Source organism: Cherax quadricarinatus, chromosome 1, assembly GCF_038502225.1.
Source record: "Cherax quadricarinatus isolate ZL_2023a chromosome 1, ASM3850222v1, whole genome shotgun sequence".
Classification (NCBI taxonomy): domain Eukaryota; kingdom Metazoa; phylum Arthropoda; class Malacostraca; order Decapoda; family Parastacidae; genus Cherax; species Cherax quadricarinatus.
In genome coordinates, this window is record NC_091292.1 from 61,686,585 (window position 1) to 61,711,835 (window position 25,251).

General features: G+C 44.8%; 1 protein-coding gene across 1 annotated transcript in view; it reads right to left on the reverse strand.

The window, feature by feature from the left end:
- Nucleotides 1-25,251, reverse strand: part of LOC128688293 (discoidin domain-containing receptor 2) — a 243,482-nt gene that overhangs the window by 61,965 nt on the left and 156,266 nt on the right. The window contains exons 7-8 of the mRNA XM_070085909.1: nt 3,600-3,740; nt 3,146-3,283 (exon numbers count right to left, since the gene is read on the reverse strand). Of these exons, the coding sequence (XP_069942010.1) occupies nt 3,146-3,283; nt 3,600-3,740 (279 nt within the window). The remainder of the gene's footprint in view (nt 1-3,145; nt 3,284-3,599; nt 3,741-25,251) is intronic.

The window sequence follows — 25,251 nt, forward strand, 5'->3', positions numbered from 1 at the left end:
TCTCAAACATACCCCCTCTCATACATACATCCCTCTCACACTCACACCTGCTCTCATACACACATCCCTCTCATACTCACACCCCTCACATACACACACCCCTCTCATACACGCATCCGTCTCATACACACACCCCTCTCATACACACATCCGTCTCATATACAAACCCCTCTCACACCACCTCTCATACACACACCCCTCTCACACTCACACCACCTCTCATACACACACACCCCTCTCTAACACACCCCCTTTCATACACACAGCTCTCTCACACTCACACCACCTCTCATACACACGCCCCTCTCATACATACACCCCTCTCATACTCACACCCCTCTCATACGCACACCCCTCTCAAACACACACCCCTCTCATACACACACCCCTCTCATACACACACCCCTCTCATACACACACCCCTCTCATACACACACCTTTCTCATACTCACACACCTCTCATACACCCCTCTCATACACACACCCCTCTCATACACACACCCATCTCATACTCACACCCCTCTCATACTCACACCCCTCTCTAACACACACACCAATCTCATACACCCCTCTCATACTCACACCCCTCTCATACACACACCCCTCTCATACACACACCCTTCTCATACACACACCCCTCCCGTACACACCCCTCTCATACACACACCCCTCTCTCATACACCCCTCTCATACACACACCCCTCTCATACACACACCTTTCTCATACTCACACCCCTCTCGTGCACCACTCTCATACACACACCCCTCTCATACACACACCCATCTCATACACGCCTCTCATACATACACCACTTTCATACTCACACCCAACTCATACTCACACCCCTCTCATACTCACACCCCTTTCATACACACACCCCTCTCCCACTCACACCACCTCTCATACACACACATTTCTCATGCACACCCCTCATACACCTTCATACACCCCCTCATGCACATACCCCTCTCATACTCCCCCTCATACACCCCTATTATACAAACCCCTCTCTCATACACACCCCTTCTCATACACCCCTCTCATACACACTCCCCTCTCATACACACACCTCTCATACGCACCCCCTCTCATACACGCACCCCTCTCATACACCCCTTTCATACACACACCCTCTCATACACCCCTCTCATACACACACCCCTCTCATACACACACCCCTCTCATACACACACCCCTCTCATACACACCCCCTCATGCTCACACTCGTCTCATCCACACACCTCTCTTATACAACCCTCTCATACACACTCCCCCTCATACACACTCCCCTCATACACACTCCCCTCATACACATACCCCTGTCATACATCTGTCTTATACACATCCTCTCCTACTCGTACTCCTCTCGTACACCCTTTCATACGCACACCTCTTTGATACACACACACACCGCTCACACACACCCCTCTTATACACAAACCTATTTCATACACGCACCCCTCTCATATACACACCCCTCATACATCCCCTCTCATACACAAACCCCTCTCATACACCCCCTCTCATACATACACACCTCTCTCATACATACACACCTCTCATACGCATCCCCCTCATATACACACCCTCTCATACACACAGCCCTCATTTAAATACCCCTCATACACACACACCTCTCATACACATTCTCATACACCCCTCTCATACACACACCTCTCTCATGCACACACCCCTCTTAGACACACCCCTCTCATACACACACCCGTCTCATACATACACCCCTCTCCTACATATACCCTTCTCATACACCCCTCTCATACACACACCCCTCTCATACACAAACCCCTCATACACCCACTCATACACACCCCACTCATAAACACCCCTCTCATACGCCCCCTCATACACAACCCTCTCATACGCCCCTCATACACGCCCCCTCTTTCACACACACCTATCTCATACACACACCCCTCATACACACACCACTCTCATACACACCGCCCTCATACAAATACCCCTCTCTTCCTGCCTCTCATGCACACACACCCTCATACACACACCCTCTCATACAACCCTGTCAAACACCCCCTCATACACACACCCCTCTCATACTCACACCCTTCTCATACACCCATCCTCTCATACTCATACTCCTCTCATACACCGTCTCCTACACACACGTCTTTCATACACACACCACTCTCATACAAACGCCTCTTTCATACACACACCTCTCTTACACACACCCCTCTCATACACACCCCCTCATGCTCACACTCGTCTCACCCACACACCCCTCTTATACAACTCTCTCATACACACACCCCTCTCATACACACTCCCCTCATATACATACCCTTCTCATACATCCGTCTTATACACATCCTCTCATACTCGTACTCCTCTCATACACCCTTTCATACACACACCTCTTTGATACACACACACACCCCTCACACAGACCCCTCTCATACACAAACCTATTTCATACACACACCCCTGTCATATACACACCCCTCATACACCCCCCTCATACACACACCCCTCTCATATACCCCTCTCATACACACCCCCCTCATATACACACCCTCTCATACACACAGCCCTCATGCAAATACCCCTCATACACACACACACCTCTCTCATACACCCCTCTCATATTCACACTCCTCTCATACACACACCTCTCTCATGCACACACCCCTCTCATACACACCTCTCTCATACACACACCCGTCTCACACATACACCCCTCTCATACACCCCTCTCATACACAAACCCCTCATACACCCCCCTCATACACACCCCACTCATACACACCCCTCTCATACGCCCCCTCATACACACATCCTCTCATACACTCCTCTCATCCACACCTTTACCCACAGAAACTCTTCTAACTCTCTGTCTCACTCTCTCTACCCTGTTGAGGAATGTCATATCTTAATATCTAGTCACTTATTTTTTAGGAAGATTCGTGTCTTGCCACTTCCCACTTGGAAGCGTCTAGATAGCCACTTATTCCACAGGAAGCTTTCTATATAACCACTTACAATTTAAAATGCTCCCTATTTATCAACGTACCTCTGGGAAAGCCTCTTGTTATCTAGCCACTTACCTCTTGGGAAGCGTCCTATATATATCCACTTACTTTTAGGAAGTTCCAAATAACAACTTACCTCTTGGGAAGCGTCCTGTTTAAGCGCAGCCAGCACCACCTGCCTGTTGGGCACACCGTTGACGTTGCCCACGCTACTCTTAAGGGTGCCACAGGTGTCACCGTTTTCTCCCACGGTCGGCGCCTCCCCCAGGTGCACCTGTGGGAGCATAACATTAAGTCTACAAGTCTTAAAAGACAGTAAGTTACACCTACTTGATTTTTAGTTAAGTCTTCGGTTGAACGTCTGTTAAATGAAGCTAATGTTATCTTATGGTATTGATCAGAGTAAATTCTAGGTGTATATACGCTGATATATACACTTCTGAAGTAAGACAAGATTGTGCTATTAAATGGCAAACACACACACATACACACACAAACGTACTCCTGAAGGGGCCAGGAGCTGTGACACTACTGCTGTAACCAGATATAAGCGAGTACACACACACATAGACACACAATAAGATACATACCGTGCCAAAGTCTCCTTCGCCCAACTTGTCACCGTAGTGGAGAACCTGGCGGTGGATTTCCCTGGGACTCCTGGGTTTAAGCGTGCTCATACCTTCCATGCAGTACTGAGCTAGTCCACACGGCCCCACCACGCTCACACCCTGTGGGAGAGTGTGGGAGAGTTAGAGTTAGTGATGTAGAGTAAGTGAAAATAACCTGAGAGAATGATGGAGAATGAAAATGAGAGAGAGAGAGAGAGAGAGAGAGAGAGAGAGAGAGAGGAAGAGACAAACTGCAAGGAGAAGTGATTAAACTGGTAATGAATTGGATACACAGAATATGATCCTTAGCAACGCCGCACTGAGAAGTGTCCTAGTGCCCTCTGTTCCATCTACTGTTCCACAAGGTGACACTGAGAGGTGTCACAGTGCTCTGTCCCATCCACTGTTCCACAAGATCACACTGAGAGGTGTCCCAGTGCTCTGTTCCAACCATTGTTCTACAAGATCACACTGAGAGGTGTCCCAGTGCTCTGCTCCAACCACTGTTCCACAAGATCACATTAAGAGGTGTCCCAGTGCTCTGTTCCATCCACTGTTCCACAAGATCACACTGAGAGGTGTCCCAGTGCTCTGTTCCAACCACTGCTCCACAAGGTGACACTGAGAGGTGTCCCAGTGCTCTGTTCCAACCACTGTTCCAAAAGATCACATTGAGAGGTGTCCCAGTGCTCTGTTCAACCACTGTTCCACAAGATCACACTGAGAGGTGTCCCAGTGCTCTGTTCCAACCACTGTTCCACAAGATCACATTGAGAGGTGTCCCAGTGCTCTGTTCCAACCACTGTTCCACAAGATCACACTAAGAGGTGTCCCAGTGCTTTGTTCCAACCACTGTTCCACAAGGTGACACTGAGAGGTGTCCCAGTGCTCTGTTCCAACCACTGTTCCACAAGATCACACTGAGAGGTGTCCCAGTGCTCTGTTCCAACCACTGTTCCACAAGGTGACACTGAGAGGTGTCCCAGTGCTCTGTTCCAACCACTGTTCCACAATACCACACTGAGAGGTGTCCCAGTGCTCTGTTCCAACCACTGTTCCACAAGATCACATTGAGAGGTGTCCTAGTGCTCTGTTCCAACCACTGTTCCACAAGATCACATTGAGAGGTGTCCCAGTGCTCTGTTCCAACCACTGTTCCACAAGATCACACTGAGAGGTGTCCCAGTGCTCTGTTCCAACCACTGTTCCACAAGATCACACTGAGAGAACAGTCTCAGAATGGCATCTCCCAGAGAAATTGATCACTCAACTGATAAATAGGAAACTGGTCTGGAAATTAGCAATCCTGGCTTTGGGATTCGTACTCTCTCGTTGAAAGTTTGACGTTGATCCAGAAATAAATTTACCAGAAACTTTATAACAGCAGCAGTAGCAGAAGAAGAAGAAAGAAGGAGAGAAAGAGGAAAAGGAAGAAGAAATAGCAAGAAGAAAACAGAAAAAGAGAACTTGATAAAGCACTATAAGAAAACAATCAGAACATAAGAAAGGAGAAACACAGACCTCTGTTGGCCCATACTAGGCAGGTCCTTCACAAATCCAACCCACTACTGCTTTAATAAGTGAAGAGATCATAAGGGGAAATTCGTTTACTACCTCCAAGTGCCAGTTCAACCAGGCTGTGACGGAAATGTGATCCCGTGAGCTGCCAATGGTAGCAACCTGGTTGACCATTCAAGCAAGAGGAAAGCCTGTCTCCAGGCTAGGTTGCTGGAATAGGAAAACTATCGATCTGTTCACAGGTATATACAGGTGTCCTAAGCTTAGAGATAATGCAAACTAAACACCGGTGCTTGACCTGCTGTCATGCACTTTAAATACACTTCTGTTGCTACATAAACTTAAACCACAAAGGATGTGTCAGGCAAACACACACACACACACACACACACACGCACATTATATATATATATATATATATATATATATATATATATATATATATATATATATATATATATATATATATATATATATATATATATATATAATATATATTTATTTATTTATTTATTTATTTTTATTAACACATCGGTTTCCCACCAAGGCAGGGTGGCCCGAAAAAGAAAAACTTTCACCATCATTCACTCCATCAGTGTCTTGCCAGAGGCGTGCTTACACTACAGTTATAAACCTGCAACATTAACACCCCTCCTTCAGAGTGCAGACACTGTACTTCCCATCTCCAGGACTCAAGTCCGGCCTGAATCTCTCCATAAACATTACCTTGCTTACCCCAACACAAAGAACACAATCTTTACACATACCTTTCTTCACACCGTAGTAATGATGCATACTGTACAGGTTATCGAAACCAGACGCATTTCATTCCTCAACATTACTCTCCATTTTATTTTGACCTTTTTTTTTTTTTAAAAAGTCAATTATTCGCACCCACTCCGGGGAATTTTTGGATCCACTCGGAATTTTTTTAACCCGATGTTGGTAAACAAATGAGGGCAATTCACCCCAAAGTACATGACAGATGTCGATCATTTCTGGCTGGAATATATTTTTTCGTGTTCTCTCCCCACTTACACAGAGAGAGAGAGAGAGAGAGAGAGAGAGAGAGAGAGAGAGAGATAGGGGAAAGGGAGGAGGAAATGCGGGAAGTAAAGGAGGAAGGTGGGAGTAATTGGTGATAAAGCAAGTAATGGAAGAAGAGATAGAGATAAAAATCAAAGCAAAAAGAGAAAGTAAAGATATGGAGAGAAAGAGAAAAGGAGAGAGAGAAAGAGAGAGAGAGAGAGAGAGAGGGGGGGGGAGGGTAGGTGTACATGTCTATACTCATACTGTATGTTGACAAGGACTAAATATAATCTACCTACATCAGCTACCACTATCAATACTTCTACTGCTGCTACTACTATTATTACTGTCACTATCATTACTACTGCTGTTACCACTACCACATCAGGTGCTGAAACTAGCACACCACCAAGTACTGGACGGTCCAGGGTGACCCAGTGGTCCAGGTTGGTCCATAAAGTCCCGTGACAATCTCCTAGTCACAGTATCTCGTTGACTCCAATATTTACAAAGTGTGTGTCTTGTCTCTTGTCAATATTGTCGCATCTTTTTCTTAGTCTTGACGTATTTGAAGAGTTTTCCAGCGTTGGCTTTCATGCTGTGTATATTTTTTCCTTTCAACGTCTCGTTTACCTTCATTTTTGCAATTCCTTCCTTTATCTTCGTAACGTTAGCATGATCTTCAGAGACAATATACAAATAAAAATTTTTGTAAGCTTTCCCCTTTTCTTTTTTTTTGACCTATGTTTTGTTAGGTTCGAATAGCGTTCTTCTGACAATAGCAAAGAAAATACATACAATGTATAACAGTTTTTCAGTGGACAAAGTTTCTCACTTGATTAAGCTCTACACATAGCCAGACACTCTCCCAATAAAAGCTTTTTTTCCAGTGTGTCTTTTCTAGCTGTCACCCGAGAGCAGGTTTATTTTTTTCTGCTGCTTCATTTTATCTGCCGTAACATGTTGTCCCTCTGGATATTCACAGAATTTATTCACAGTCTATTCCACATTTCCTTCTACAGTGTTTTGTAACTAGAAGGTCGTTGCAGTTTAAGTTACTGACATCTCAATACATGATTCCAAAGTTGGCTGCTTTGTAGCTGGGAGCCCTCACAACATTCCAATGGATCTCCAAACGACGGTACAGGTTGGGGTTAGAACTTGTGGCAACCTTGTGTTTACTTCGAGTCAGATAATGTAGCGTTCACTGTGTCATTGTTGTCTTGCCACCTCACAAATATATTCAGCCAGTCCTTCAACTTTATTTTTTTAGTGTTTGGGAGAAAATAAACGCTCTTAAATAAGACGAGGCGTAGTTTGTTTTGCGTTAACCAAATCTAACTTAAACAAAAAAAATCATTTTCTTTTTGTAATTTTGGTCTGGTATTCGAGCGAGCAGAAATGAAGGAACGGTATTTGGCAGGAAATCTCACCTTCTAATGGGAGAACACTGACGACCCTACCACCCAACACTGGGTGGTGGGGTCGTCAGTGTTTGTGATAAGAGACTGTTACCCAACACTGAGTGGTAGGGTCGTCACTGTCATAAGAAACTGTTACCCAACACTGAGTGGTAGGGTCGTCACTGTCATAAGAGACTGTTACCTAACACTGAGTGGTAGGGTCGTCACTGTCATAAGAAACTGTTACCCAACACTGAGTGGTAGGGTCGTCACTGTCATAAGAAACTGTTACCAAACACTGAGTGGTAGGGTCGTCACTGTCATAAGAAACTGTTACCCAACACTGAGTGGTAGGGTCGTCAGTGTCTGTCATAAGAGACTACTACCCAACATTGAGTGGTAGGGTCGTCACTGTCATAAGAGACTGTTACCCAACACTGAGTGGTAGGGTCGTCACTGTCATAAGAAACTGTTACCCAACACTGAGTGGTAGGGTTGTCACTGTCATAAGAAACTGTTACCCAACACTGAGTGGTAGGGTCGTCACTGTCATAAGAAACTGTTACCAAACACTGAGTGGTAGGGTCGTCACTGTCATAAGAAACTGTTACCCAACACTGAGTGGTAGGGTCGTCAGTGTCTGTCATAAGAGACTACTACCCAACACTGAGTGGTAGGGTCGTCACTGTCATAAGAAACTGTTACCCAGCACTGAGTGGTAGGGTCGTCACTATCATAAGAAACTGTTACCCAACACTGAGTGGTAGGGTCGTCACTGTCACAAGAGACTGTTACCCAACACTGAGTGGTAGGGTCGTCACTGTCATAAGAGACTGTTACCCAACACTGAGTGGTAGGGTCGTCACTGTCATAAGAGACTGTTACCAAACACTGAGTGGTAGAGTCGTCACTGTCATAAGAAACTGTTGCCCAACACTGAGTGGTAGGGTCGTCACTGTCATAAGAAACTGCTACCCAACACTGAGTGGTAGGGTCGTCACTGACATAAGAGACTGCTACCCAACACTGAGTGGTAGGGTCGTCACTGTCATAAGAAACTGTTACCCAACACTGAGTGGTGGGGTCGTCACTGTCATAAGAGACTGTTACCCAACACTGAGTGGTGGGGTCGTCAGTGTCATAAGAGACTGCTACCCAACACTGAGTGGTAGGGTCGTCACTGTCATAAGAAACTGTTACCCAACACTGAGTGGTAGAGTCGTCACTGTCATAAGAAACTGTTACCCAACACTGAGTGGTAGAGTCGTCACTGTCATAAGAAACTGTTGCCCAACACTGAGTGGTTGGGTCGTCACTGTCATAAGAAACTGCTACCCAACACTGAGTGGTAGGGTCGTCACTGACATAAGAGACTGCTACCCAACACTGAGTGGTAGGGTCGTCACTGTCATAAGAGACTGTTACCAACACTGAGTGGTAGGGTCGTCGCTTTTATGAGAGACTGTTACCCAACACTGAGTGGTAGGGTCGTCACTGACATAAGAGACTGCTACCCAAAACTGAGTGGTAGGGTTTTCAGTGTCTGTCATAAGAGACTACTACCCAACACTGAGTGGTAGGGTCGTCACTGTCATAAGAGAATGTTACCCAACACTGAGTGGTAGGGTCGTCACTGTCATAAGAAACTGTTTCCCAACACTGAGTGGTAGGGTCGTCACTGTCATAAGAGACTCTTACCCAACACTGGGCGGTAGGGTCGTCACTGTCATAAGAGACTGCTACCCAACACTGAGTGGTAGGGTCGTCACTGTCATAAGAGACTACTACCCAACACTGAGTGGTAGGGTCGTCACTGTCATAAGAGACTACTACCCAACACTGAGTGGTAGGGTCGTCACTGTCATAAGAGACTGTTACCCAACACTGAGTGGTAGGGATGTCACTGTCATAAGAGACTGTTACCCAACACTGAGTGGTAGGGTCGTCACTGTCATAAGAGACTGTTACCCAACACTGAGAGGTAGGGTCGTCACTGTCATAAGAAACTGTTACCCAACACTGAGTGGTAGGGTCGTCAGTGTCTGTCATAAGAGACTACTACCCAACACTGAGTGGTAGGGTCGTCACTGTCATAAGAGACTACTACCCAACACTGAGTGGTAGGGTCGTCACTGTCATAAGAAACTCTTACCCAACACTGGGTGGTAGGGTCGTCACTGTCATAAGAGACTGCTACCCAACACTGAGTGGTAGGGTCGTCACTGTCATAAGAGACTACTACCCAACACTGAGTGGTAGGGTCGTCACTGTCATAAGAGACTACTACCCAACACTGAGTGGTAGGGTCGTCACTGTCATAAGAGACTCTTACCCAACACTGGGTGGTAGGGTCGTCACTGTCATAAGAGACTCTTACCCAACACTGGGTGGTAGGGTCGTCACTGTCATAAGAGACTGCTACCCAACACTGAGTGGTAGGGTCGTCACTGTCATAAGAGACTACTACCCAACACTGAGTGGTAGGGTCGTCACTGTCATAAGAGACTACTACCCAACACTGGGTGGTAGGGTCGTCACTGTCATAAGAGACTACTACCCAACACTGAGTGGTAGGGTCGTCACTGTCATAAGAGAATGTTACCCAACACTGAGTGGTAGGGTCGTCACTGTCATAAGAAACTGTTTCCCAACACTGAGTGGTAGGGTCGTCACTGTCATAAGAGACTCTTACCCAACACTGGGTGGTAGGGTCGTCACTGTCATAAGAGACTGCTACCCAACACTGAGTGGTAGGGTCGTCACTGTCATAAGAGACTACTACCCAACACTGAGTGGTAGGGTCGTCACTGTCATAAGAGACTACTACCCAACACTGAGTGGTAGGGTCGTCACTGTCATAAGAGACTGTTACCCAACACTGAGTGGTAGGGATGTCACTGTCATAAGAGACTGTTACCCAACACTGAGTGGTAGGGTCGTCACTGTCATAAGAGACTGTTACCCAACACTGAGAGGTAGGGTCGTCACTGTCACAAGAAACTGTTACCCAACACTGAGTGGTAGGGTCGTCAGTGTCTGTCATAAGAGACTACTACCCAACACTGAGTGGTAGGGTCGTCACTGTCATAAGAGACTACTACCCAACACTGAGTGGTAGGGTCGTCACTGTCATAAGAAACTCTTACCCAACACTGGGTGGTAGGGTCGTCACTGTCATAAGAGACTGCTACCCAACACTGAGTGGTAGGGTCGTCACTGTCATAAGAGACTACTACCCAACACTGAGTGGTAGGGTCGTCACTGTCATAAGAGACTACCCAACACTGAGTGGTAGGGTCGTCACTGTCATAAGAGACTCTTACCCAACACTGGGTGGTAGGGGCGTCACTGTCATAAGAGACTCTTACCCAACACTGGGTGGTAGGGTCGTCACTGTCATAAGAGACTGCTACCCAACACTGAGTGGTAGGGTCGTCACTGTCATAAGAGACTACTACCCAACACTGAGTGGTAGGGTCGTCACTGTCATAAGAGACTACTACCCAACACTGGGTGGTAGGGTCGTCACTGTCATAAGAGACTGCTACCCAACACTGGGTGGTAGGGTCGTCACTGTCATAAGAGACTCTTACCCAACACTGGGTGGTAGGGTCGTCACTGTCATAAGAGACTCTTACCCAACAGTGGGTGGTAGGGTCGTCTAGGGGGCATGAGAAGAGAGTTCTTCGTCTCCTCATTGTGAGTAAGTAATGAGGTAGAAGTTGATGGGGAGAGATGAGGCTAGACAGTAGTACAATATCTTGGATGTCCTGCCTCTAACTTCACTCGGACTTCACTAAAACTTTACTGAACAACTTATACAACTCTACACTGGGACAACTGAAGTCTTCTCCAATCGAGTCAATAAAAGCAAAGATCAACAGCCACTGCCGTCTCAGTTCTTAGCAGTTACTAGCTCACTTAAATTTCATAGAACTGTGAATATTCCTTATTCTTAAAGTAGATTGTTTCTGTTAGAGCAACAAACACTGCCTCATGATTTTTTTTATAAATACTCGGTAATATCAGAAATTTAGAAATGACGAGAGGCCACGTCCGGCAACACTTAGGTGCACATCACAATTTCCAGCGTGTATTTTTAGACCCATGTAAAAAATCGTATGAGATGGTTAGCATTGTTAGTTATGTTGTCAAGTGTTAGACTGAAGCACCGCAGGTAACCTCAAGAATGATAACACCTGCACGCTCTCACCGTACATATAACACCTGCATGCTCTCACCGTACATATAACACCTGCACGCTCTCACCGTACATATAACACCTGCACGCTCTCACCGTACATATAACACCTGCACGCTCTCACCGTACATATAACACCTGCACGCTCTCAACGTACATATAACACCTGCACGCTCTCACCGTACATATAACACCTGCACGCTCTCACCATACATATAACACCTGCACGCTCTCACCATACATATAACACCTGCACGCTCTCACCATACATATAACACCTGCACCCTCTCACCATACATATAACACATGCACGCTCTCACCATACATATAACATCTGCACGCTCTCACCATACATATAACACCTGCACGCTCTCAATATACAAATAACACCTGCACCCTATAACCATACATATAACACCTGCACACTCTCACCATACATATAACACCTGCACGCTCTCACCATACATATAACACCTGCACGCTCTCACCATACATATAACACCTGCAAACTCTCACCATACATATAACACCTGCACACTCTCACCATACATATAACACCTGCACCCTCTCACCATACATATAACACCTGCACCCTCTCGCCATACATATAACGCCTGCACACTCTCACCATACATATAACACCTGCACACTCTCGCCATACATATAACGCCTGCACACTCTCACCATACATATAACACCTGCACACTCTCACCATACATATAACACCTGCACCCTCTCACCAAACATATAACACATGCACCCTCTCACCATACATATAAAACCTGCACGCTCTCACCATATATATAACACCTGCACCCTCTCTCCATACATATAACACCTGCACACTCTCACCATACATATAACACATGCACCCTCTCACCATACATATAACACCTGCACACTCACCATACATATAACACCTGCACCCTCTCACCATACATATAACACCTGCACACTCTCACCATACATATAACATCTGCACCCTCTCACCATACATATAACACGTGCACACTCTCACCATACATATAACACCTGCACCCTCTCACCATACATACATATAACACCTGCACCATCTCACCATACATATAACACATGCACCCTCTCACCAAACATATAACACATGCACCCTCTCACCATACATATAAAACCTGCACGCTCTCACCATATATATAACACCTGCACCCTCTCACCATACATATAACACCTGCACCCTCTCGCCATACATGTAACACCTGCACCCTCTCACCATACATATAACACCTGCACCCTCTCACCATACATATAACACCTGCACCCTCTCACCATACATATAACACATGCACCCTCTCACTATACATATAACACATGCCCCCTCTCACCATACATATAACACATACACGCTCTCACCATACATATAACACCTGCAAGCTCTCCCCATACATATAACACATGCACCCTCTCACCATACATATAACACATGCACCCTCTCAATATACATATAACACCTGCACCCTCTCCATACATATAACACCTGCACCCTCTCACCATACATATAACACCTGCACCCTCTCACCATACATATAACACCTGCATGCTCTCACCGTACATATAACACCTGCACCCTCTCACCATACATATAACACCTGCACGCTCTCACCATACATATAACACCTGCACGCTCTCACCATACGTATAACACATGCACCCTCTCACCATACATATAACACCTGCACGCTCTCACCATACGTATAACTCCTGCACCCTCTCACCATATATATAACACCTGCACCCTCTCACAATACATATAACACATGCACCCTCTCACTCTACATATAACACATGCACCCTCTCACTATACATATAACACATGCACGCTCTCACCATACATATAACACCTGCAAGCTCTCACCATACATATAACACATGCACCCTCTCAATATACATATAACACCTGCACCCTCTCCATACATATAACACCTGCACCCTCTCACCATACATATAACACCTGCACACTCTCACCATACATATAACACCTGCACGCTCTCACCCTACATATAACACCTGCACCCTCTCACCATACATATAACACCTGCACGCTCTCACCATACATATAACACCTGCACGCTCTCACCATACGTATAACACATGCACCCTCTCACCATACATATAACGCATGCACGCTCTCACCATACATATAACACCTGCACGCTCTCACCATACGTATAACTCCTGCACCCTCTCACCATACATATAACACCTGCACCCTCTCACAATACATATAACACATGCACCCTCTCACTCTACATATAACACATGCACCCTCTCACTATACATATAACACATGCACGCTCTCACCATACATATAACACCTGCAAGCTCTCACCATACATATAACACATGCACCCTCTCACCATACATAAAACATATGCACGCTCTCACCGTACATATAACACCTGCAAGCTCTCACCATACATATAACACATGCACCCTCTCACCATACATATAACACATGCACCCTCTCACCATACATATAACACCTGCACCCTCTCCATACATATAACACCTGCACCCTCTCACCATACATATAACACCTGCACCCTCTTACCATACATATAACACCTGCACCCTCTCACCATACATATAACACCTGCACCCTCTCACTATACATATAACACCTGCACGCTCTCACCGTACATATAACACCTGCACACTCTCACCATACATATAACACCTGCACGCTCTCACCATACATACAACACCTGCACACTCTCACCATACACATAACACATGCCCCCTCTCACCATACATATAACGCATGCAAGCTCTCACCATACATATAACACCTGCACGCTCTCACCATACATATAACACCTGCACCCTCTCACCATACATATAACACCTGCACCCTCTCACCATACATATAACACATGCACCCTCTCACTATACATATAACACATGCACCCTCTCACTATACATATAACACATGCACGCTCTCACCATACATGTAACACCTGCAAGCTCTCACCATACATATAACACATGCACCCTCTCACCATACATATAACACATGCACCATCTCACCATACATATAACACCTGCACCCTCTCACCATACATATAACACCAGCACCCTCTCACAATACATATAACACATGCACCCTCTCACCATACATATAACACATGCACTCTCTCACCATACATATAACACCTGCATCCTCTCACCATACATATAACACCTGCACCCTCTCACCATATATATAACGCCTTCACACTCTCACCGTACATATAACACCTGCACCCTCACACCATACATATAACACCTGCACCCCCTCACCATACATATAACACCTGCACGCTCTCACCGTACATATATCACCTGCACCCTCTCACCATACATATAACACCTGCACGCTCTCACCATACATATAACACCTGCACCCTCTCACCATACATATAACACCTGCACCCTCTCACCATACATATAACACATGCACCCTCTCACTATACATATAACACCTGCACGCTCTCACCATACATATAACACATGCACCCCTCTCACCATACATATAATACCTGCACACTCTCTCCATACATGTAACACCTGCACCCTCTCACCATACATATAACAGACGCACCCCTCTCACCATACATGTAACACCTGCACCCTCTCACCATACATATAACAGACGCACCCCTCTCACCATACATATAACACCTGCACCCTCTCACCATACATATAACACCTGCACACTCTCACCTTACATATAACACCTGCACCCTCTCACCATACATATAACACCTGCACACTCTCACCATACATATAACACCTGCACCCTCTCACCATACATGTAACACCTGCACCCTCTCACCATACATATAACACCTGCACACTCTCACCATACATATAACACATGCACCCTCTCACCATACATATAACACCTGCACGCTCTCACCATACATATTACACCTGTACCCTCTCACCATACATATAACACCTGCACCCTCTCACCATACATATAACACCTGCACGCTCTCACCATACGTATAACACCTGCACCCTCTCACCATGCGCATAACACCTGCACACTCTCACCAAACATACAACACCTGCTCCCTCTCACCATACATATAACACCTGCACACTCTCACCATACATATAACACATGCACCCTCTCACCATACATATAACACCTGCACCCTCTCACCATATATATATAACACCTGCACCCTCTCACCATTCTTATAACACCTGCACACTCTCACCATACATATAACACCTGCACGCTCTCACCATACATATAATACCTGCACACTCTCACCATACATATAACACCTGCACGCTCTCACCATACATATAACACCTGCACACACTCACCATACATATAACACCTGCACCCTCTCACCATACATATAACACCTGCACACTCTCACCATACATATAACAAATGCACCCTCTCACCATACACATAACACCTGCACACTCTCACCATACATATAACACCTGCACCCTCTCACCATACATATAACACCTGCACGCTCTCACCATACATATAACACCTGCACCCTCTTAGAATACATATAACACCTGCACACTCTCACCATACATATAACATCTGCACCCTCTCACCATACATATAACACCTGCACCCTCTCACCATACATATAACACCTGCACGCTCTCACCATACATATAACACCTGCACACTCTCACTATACATATAACATCTGCACCCTCTCACCATACATATAACACCTGCACACTCTCACCATACATATAACACCTGCACCCTCTCACCATACATATAACACCTGCACACTCTCACCATATATATAACACCTGCACCCTCTGACCATACATATAACACCTGCACCCTCTGACCATACATATAACACCTGCACCCTCTCACCATACATATAACACCTGCACCCTCTCACCATACATATAACACCTGAACATTCTCACCATACATATAACACATGCACCCTCTCACCATACATATAACACCTGCACGCTCTCACCATACATATAACACCTGTACCCTCTCACCATACATATAACACCTGCACCCTCTCACCATACATATAATACTTGCACACTCTCACCATACATATAACAGCTGCACCCTCTCACCATACATATAACACCTGCACGCTCTCTCCATACATATAACACCTGCACCCTCTCACCATACATATAACACCTGCACACTCTCACCATACATATAACACCTGCACCCTCTCACTATACATATAACACCTGCACACTCTCACCATACATATAACACATGCACCCTCTCACCATACATATAACACCTGCACCCTCTCACCATACATATAACACCTGCACCCTCTCACCATGCATATAACACCTGCACACTCTCACCATACATATAACACCTGCACGCTCTCACCATACATATAACACCTGCACACTCACAATACATATAACACCTGCACGCTCTCACCATACATATAACACCTGCACCCTCTCACCATACATATAACAACTGCACACCCTCACCATACATAAAACACCTGCACCCTCTCACCATACATATAACACCTGCACACTCTCACCATACATATAACACATGCACCCTCTCACCATGCATATAACACCAGCACACTCTCACCATACATATAACACCTGCACCCTCTCACCATACATATAACACCTGCACGCTCTCACCATACATATAACACCTGCACACTCTCACCATACATATAACACCTGCACCCTCTGACCATACATATAACACCTGCACCCTCTCACCATACATATAACACCTGCACACTCTCACCATACATATAACACCTGCACCCTCTCACCATACATATAACTCCTGCACACTCTCACCATACATGTAACTCCTGCACCCTCTCACCATACATATAACACCTGCACCCTCTCACCATACATATAACACCTGCACCCTCTCACCATACATATAACACCTGCACGCTCTCACCATACATATAACACCTGCACACTCTCACCATACATATAACACCTGCACACTCTCACCATACATACAACACCTGCACACTCTCACCATACATATAACACCTGCACACTCTCACCATACATATAACACCTGCACACTCTCACCATACATATAACACGTGCACGCTCTCACCATACATGTAACACCTGCACACTGTCACCATACATATAACACATGCACACTCTCACCATACATATAACACCTGCACACTCTCACCATACATATAACACCTGCACACTCTCGCCATACATATGACACCTGCACCCTCTCACCATGCATATAACACCTGCACACTCTCACCATACATATAACACCTGCACGCTCTCACCATACATATAACACTTGCACACTCTCACCATACATATAACACCTGCACGCTCTCACCATACATATAACACCTGCACCCTCTCACCATACATATAACACCTGCACACTCTCACCATACATATAACACCTGCACCCTCTCACCATACATATAACACCTCCACACTCTCACCATACATATAACACATGCACCCTCTCACCATACATATAACACCAGCACACTTTCACCATACATATAACACCTGCACCCTCTCACCATACATATAACACCTGCACGCTCTCACCATACATATAACACCTGCACCCTCTCAGAATACATATAACACCTGCACACTCTCACCATACATATAACACCTGCACCCTCTCATCATACATATAACACCTGCACACTCTCACCATACATATAACACCTGCACCCTCTGACTATATATATAGCACCTGCACCCTCTCACCATACATATAACACCTGCACACTCTCACCATACATATAACACCTGCACCCTCTCACATATAACACCTGCACACTCTCACCATACATGTAACTCCTGCACCCTCTCACCATACATATAACACCTGCACCCTCTCACCATACATATAACACCTGCACCCTCTCACCATACATATAACACCTGCACACTCTCACCATACATGTAACACCTGCACACTCTCACCATACATATAACACCTGCACACTCTCACTATACATATAACACCTGCACGCTCTCACCATACATATAACACATGCACGCTCTCACCATACATGTAACACCTGCACACTGTCACCATACATATAACACCTGCACACTCTCACCATACATATAACACCTGCACACTCTCACCATACATATAACACCTGCACACTCTCACCATACATATAACACCTGCACACTCTCACGATACATATAACACCTGCCCCCTCTCACCATACATATAACACCTGCACCCTCTCACCATACATATAACACCTGCACACTCTCACCATACGTATAACACCTGCACGCTCTCACCATACATATAACACCTGCACACTCTCACCATACATATAACACCTGCACGCTCTCACCATACATATAACACATGCCCCCTCTACCCATACATATAGCAACTGCACACTCTCACCATACATATAAGACCTGCACACTCTCACCATACATATAACACCTGCACACTCTCACCATACATATAACACCTGCACACTCTCACCATACATATAACACATGCCCCCTCTACCCATACATATAGCAACTGCACACTCTCACCATACATATAAGACCTGCACACTCTCACCATACATATAACACCTGCACACTCTCACCATACATATAACACCTGCACACTCTCACCATACATATAACACCTGCACGCTCTCAATATACATATAACACCTGCACACTCTCACCATACATATAACACCTGCACACTCTCACCATACATATAACACCTGCACACTCTCACCATACATATAACACCTGCACACTCTCACCATACATATAACACCTGCACACTCTCACCATACATATAACATATGCACGCTCTCACCATAAATATAACACCTGCACCCTCTCACCATACATATAACACCTTCACACTCTCACCATACATATAACACCTGCACACTCTCACCATACATATAACACCTGCACACTCTCACCATACATATAACACCTGCACGCTCTCACCATACATATAACACCTGCACACTCTCACCATACATATAACACCTGCACATTCTCACCATACATATAACACCTGCACACTCTCACCATACATATAACACCTGCACACTCTCACCATACATATAACACCTGCACACTCTCACCATACAAATAACACCTGCACGCTCTCACCATACATATAACACCTGCACACTCTCACCATTCATATAACACCTGCACACTCTCACCATACAAATAACACCTGCACGCTCTCACCATACATATAACACCTGCACACTCTCACCATACATATAACACCTGCACCCTCTCACCATACATATAACACCTGCACACTCTCACCATACATATAACACCTGCACACTCTCACCATACATATAACACCTGCACACTCTCACCATACGTATAACACCTGCACACTCTCACCATACATATAACACCTGCACACTCTCACAATACATATAACACCTGCACACTCTCACAATACATATAACACCTGCACACTCTCACAATACATATAACACCTGCACACTCTCACCATACATATAAGTTCAATTCGTACTCTTTTAATACATTACAGACGTTAGTACATGAATAATTAAAATTCATTTAGCTGAAAGTTTCCGAGTCCAGCTGAATTTCTGTGTGTGTGTGTGTGTGTGTGTGTGTGTGTGTGTGTGTGTGTGTGTGTGTGTGTGTGTGTGTGTGTGTGTGTGTGTGTTACCAGTTGTTAAAAGGTACTTGTCGACAGATAAGTGTGTGTGTACTCACCAAATTGTGGTTGCAGGGATCGATTCATAGCTCCTGGCCACGTCAGTGTGTGTGTGTGTGTGTGTGTGTGCGTGCGCGCGTGCGTGCGTGCGAGCGTGCGCACGCCCTTCCCGACTCCTACTTCATCTCCGTTGATGCTGGTAACCATGGTGACGCCACGATCAACATGGCAGCAGTATCGGCGCTGACTACCACAGCAAACACAACATCCTCACTTCATCTCCCATCACAAACAACAACAAACTAGCAATACGAAAGGAAAACCAAACCAGACTATCGAAGTTTATTTAAATAACAATCTTCTAGGATGGAAATTGGTTCTAAACATCACTAGTCTTCTAGCAAACAGTCTCTCGTGGCAGTCAATCCGAACACCTAGGCCCGACACACGAACGCATGATGTAAATTTTGTAAACAAAGTCGCCTCTGGTGTGTGGCGCTCGTGTAGACAGATTCACTTAGTTACACAGCAAATTCTCTTCGCATACAGACTCACACTGAGTGAGCACAGGATGTTTGCACTGATACACACACATTTTATATATATATATATATATATATATATATATATATATATATATATATATATATATATATATATATACCACAGGGAGAGTAGAATGATAGCTCTAGGCCTTTCCTGTTGCAATCAACACATCATCAGGAGCTTGCAAAATTGCAGAAAAGAGGAAGGTGTCCAGCAAATAACGCTCCAGAGGACCGCCTTTACTGGAAGCCCCTGATGTGTTGATTGCAACACATTATACTCCCCCCGTGCTTGTTTTGCATCCTGTATCGTTTGGTTTGCGATATCTGCTAATATATATATATATATATATATATATATATATATATATATATATATATATATATATATATATATATATAAACATCAAGGGACAGAGGGAAAGAGACTAAGAACAAAGCAAGTTGACAAGTTAAAGGTCCAATATGGGTGAGAGGAGATGAACCATCACAAGCAGACTTAATATTCGGCCAGAGTGAAGTTAACATGGAGGGGTAGAATACTGGGAACCTGGAGCAGCAAGCGACCGCTGAGTCCTGGCGTACCATGGCAGTCCGCAGGTGAAGCATAGTGGAATAAATGGAAAGGAAGCAATAGACTAACATTCCAGAAATGAATATGTGGGATAATAAGAGTTTCTGTCTATAATGCAATGAGAAAGGTAGCTAAACGTTTAAGTGACAGCTCGAACCTCCTTATCCATAACTATTCATGAACCATGAAGATTCATTCCAATACATGAGACGAGAAGTGTATCACGTAATTGTAGAAATGAAGATTATTATTATTATTATTATTATTATTATTATTATTATTATTATTATTATTATAACTCATGACGAAAACTATCTACTAAAGACAAAGCTAAGAATTAGTCTCCTAGAAAAATGTAGAAAACGAGGAATGTAAACAAACTGATAACAGCAGAGAATGGGTGGGAACGAACACCATGAACGACGGAGGGACGCGCATAAAAGTCCAAAAATGGAAGAGCAATGAAATCCAAAGACCATAAAAAAAAACCACTGTACACTCACCCAAGTTCAAACTTAATGGTAAATGACCATGTAATCTGAATGTTGAAAAATGTGAAGGGGAAGAGTTGAATTAAGGGAGGATAATAGGTAAATGTACTCGGGGCAGCGTAAGAAGGTTCCGAGGCTCCATAAGAAGGTTTCGGAGTAGCAGTCAGGGTCAAAATAGAACAGCTACCGGAAACAGGTAAGGGGAACCCTTGTTTCCTGATCCTAAATCACACAGGGGACCGAAGAGAAAAAAAGAAACGCAGAACTTGTGAGCTGGACACAACAAAGGCAGTAAAATCACATAAAAACTCTCAAAACACTAAAGGAGACGGCAGAGATAAGATGCAGCATCAATGGAGACAAGCAAGTTGCAAGAGAACTAGAAAACTGCAAATGTAGGTTTGGTATTGAAAAAATAAAATCGAAAAAAAAGAGCTTAACCTGAGTTCAGTATCGTTAACATCCAGCAAGTTGAAGAAAATAAGAAGAAAGTTTGATTAAAAAAGACTGTTATAAAGGAATCCTATTGTTTTAAGGTGGCAAATAATGTGTGAGTAACGTAAATGAAGACAAACGAGTGACCGGATTGTTTACAAAGTCTGTACAACACAGTTGTTACGACACTTGCAAAAAACTGTCCTCAAAATGGGAAAAAAAACAGGCTGAACTTACACTGAAGATTCTCCGACTGATAATGGGATACCTAATGAACAGACTGAAGAGTAGCAGAGACAGACGATGTTTCAGGATGGAGAGAAGTGGACACCCATAAGGTTCAATTCGTGGGCCCGTATTCTTACTTGTATACGTAAGTGACCTAATGATTGGAACTGATTCTTACGTATCATTGTTGGAGAATCATCCAACATAATGACGAAAATAAGTCTATAGGAATACTTAAATAATTACAGGAATGACCTGGCAGGTGGCTCATGGAATTCAACTGCAGGAAATGTAAACCTATGTAAGCTTGTTTTAAAAGGTTTGAGAAAGAGTCCTGAGAAGAAAACTACTACGAGAAGAGTAAACAGAAAAGGACTAACGGGTGTGCATCACACCAGCCCTTTCTTCAACAGAAGCATTCATGGATATCAGTGATATTCAATACCGAGAAGACAAAGAATAAGACACCTGTGCACCATTTGGGTATCTTTATTATGTCCACGTATGTATTGGTAAAGCCACTGGATGGCGAAATGTCTACAGGTTAAGATACCCAGATGCAACTGTCTTATGCGTCATCAGAGGCGCTCATAAACAGCATCACATCAGCGGAAAATTCGCTGTTCGAGTGGACTCTTAACCCTTTTTCCTTTCAAAATCAATTATATCCTCCAACTTTTGGTGTTACAATGGGTTCTCTGTTGTCCCCTGTCCTTGCAGACCTGTGTGTGGTGTATTTCGAAACAGTTCTACTTCCTGCTATTAACAGGGGTAAGTTCTTCTCTCTGTTTTTGCTGTGTAGATGACGTTTTTGTTCTATGTCCCTATGACTCTAGTCTATTCCAATTTTTTGACGCTCTTAGCAATCCCGTTCCTGTTATCAAGTTCTAAGCTTTTTGCTTACTTTCCTTGACGTTCTCGTCCTCCACTCTGTAGCTGACTTTTTTTCCCCCGTCTACTGCAAGCCAATATTCAGTGGGATGTGCTGTACATACATTTACTACTTTTCTTATAATACTTTTCCTTTCAGAAAAGGTGTTCTTGTTTCTCTCTTCCTTTGTGTCCTCCGCATCTGTCACCTTTAATGTTTTCATTCTGAAATTTCCATTTTTCGCTGTTCGTTCTCTCGCTTTGCTTATTTTTCCAATTTCATGTTACCTACACACACACACACACACACACACACACACACACACACACACACACACCACACACTACAAATTACTGTGGACATGCTGGAGAGGGGATGGTGGACTTCATAAGAGCATACTGACCACCGGTATGCAAATGAAGCAACCAAGGATAGGGTCAGGATCCGTTTCCGAGGGCTAGATTGGGATAAGCAACACTGCCCTAGCCAGATTTTGAGTTTGCGAAACCATTCCTTACTTAATTATCTACCAACTGTCGAGTATTGGACAGCTGCTTAAATTGACTGACTAATCACTCCAGTAACAGACCTACGAAAACCACGGAATAATGTACAGAGTTTATTGCTCGCCCACCTGTGCCTCTGTACACGTAACTGGTCTTGAATAGGTCAGTGTTTCACTGGAAGAGTTTCCTCCAAAGCACTAAATTGGAGATGAAACATTGTACAAATGCAGGTTTGTTCTCCAGACCAGCGTCTATATCTACACATACCCACCTGACCAGAGACACCCATCTGACCAGAGACACCCACCCGACCAGAGACATCCGCCTGGCCACAGAAACTCACCTGGCCACAGACACTCACCTGACCAGAGACACCCACCTGACCAAAGACAACCACCTGGCCAAAGACACCCACCTGGCACAGACACCCACCTGGCACAGACACCCACCTGGCCAGAGACACCCACCTGGCACAGACACCCACCTGGCACAGACACCCACCTGGCCAGAGACACCCACCTGGCCAAAGACACCCACCTGACCACAGACGCTCGCCTGAACAGAGACTTCTGAGCACAGAGACTCACCTGATCACAGGCACTCACCTGACCACAGACACTCACCTGACCACTGACATCCACCTGCCCACAACCACCTGCCTACAACAGTAGCAGCATCCGCAGCAAGATCAACAGTAATATCAGTAGCAGCAACAACAACAGCTGTTACGTTCCCCATCCCAATGTTTCGCTTACCAGAAGGTTCTTAAATTCAGTCATTCCCCTGGGCTTTCTCAATCCAATGTTTCGCTCACCAGAAAGTTTCTCAACCCAATGTTTTGCTCTCCAGGGATTTTCTCAATGCTCTATTTCGCTCGCCAGTACCAGTCTCAGGCCCATGTTTCACTCAACAGAAACTTATTCAGTAGACTGAAGACGCTGCTAGTGAGCGAAACGTCTCTTTAGTCAACGTTCAGCATACGTTGCACACGTGACTTAATACAGAAGTAGAAACAGCAACAACAGCAAAAGCGGTAGTAACATGAGCAGTTGCAGCAACAGTACCAGTAGCAGCAACGTTAGCAACAGTAGCAGCAGCAGCAACAACTGTAGCAGCTGCAAAAGAAACAACAGTAACT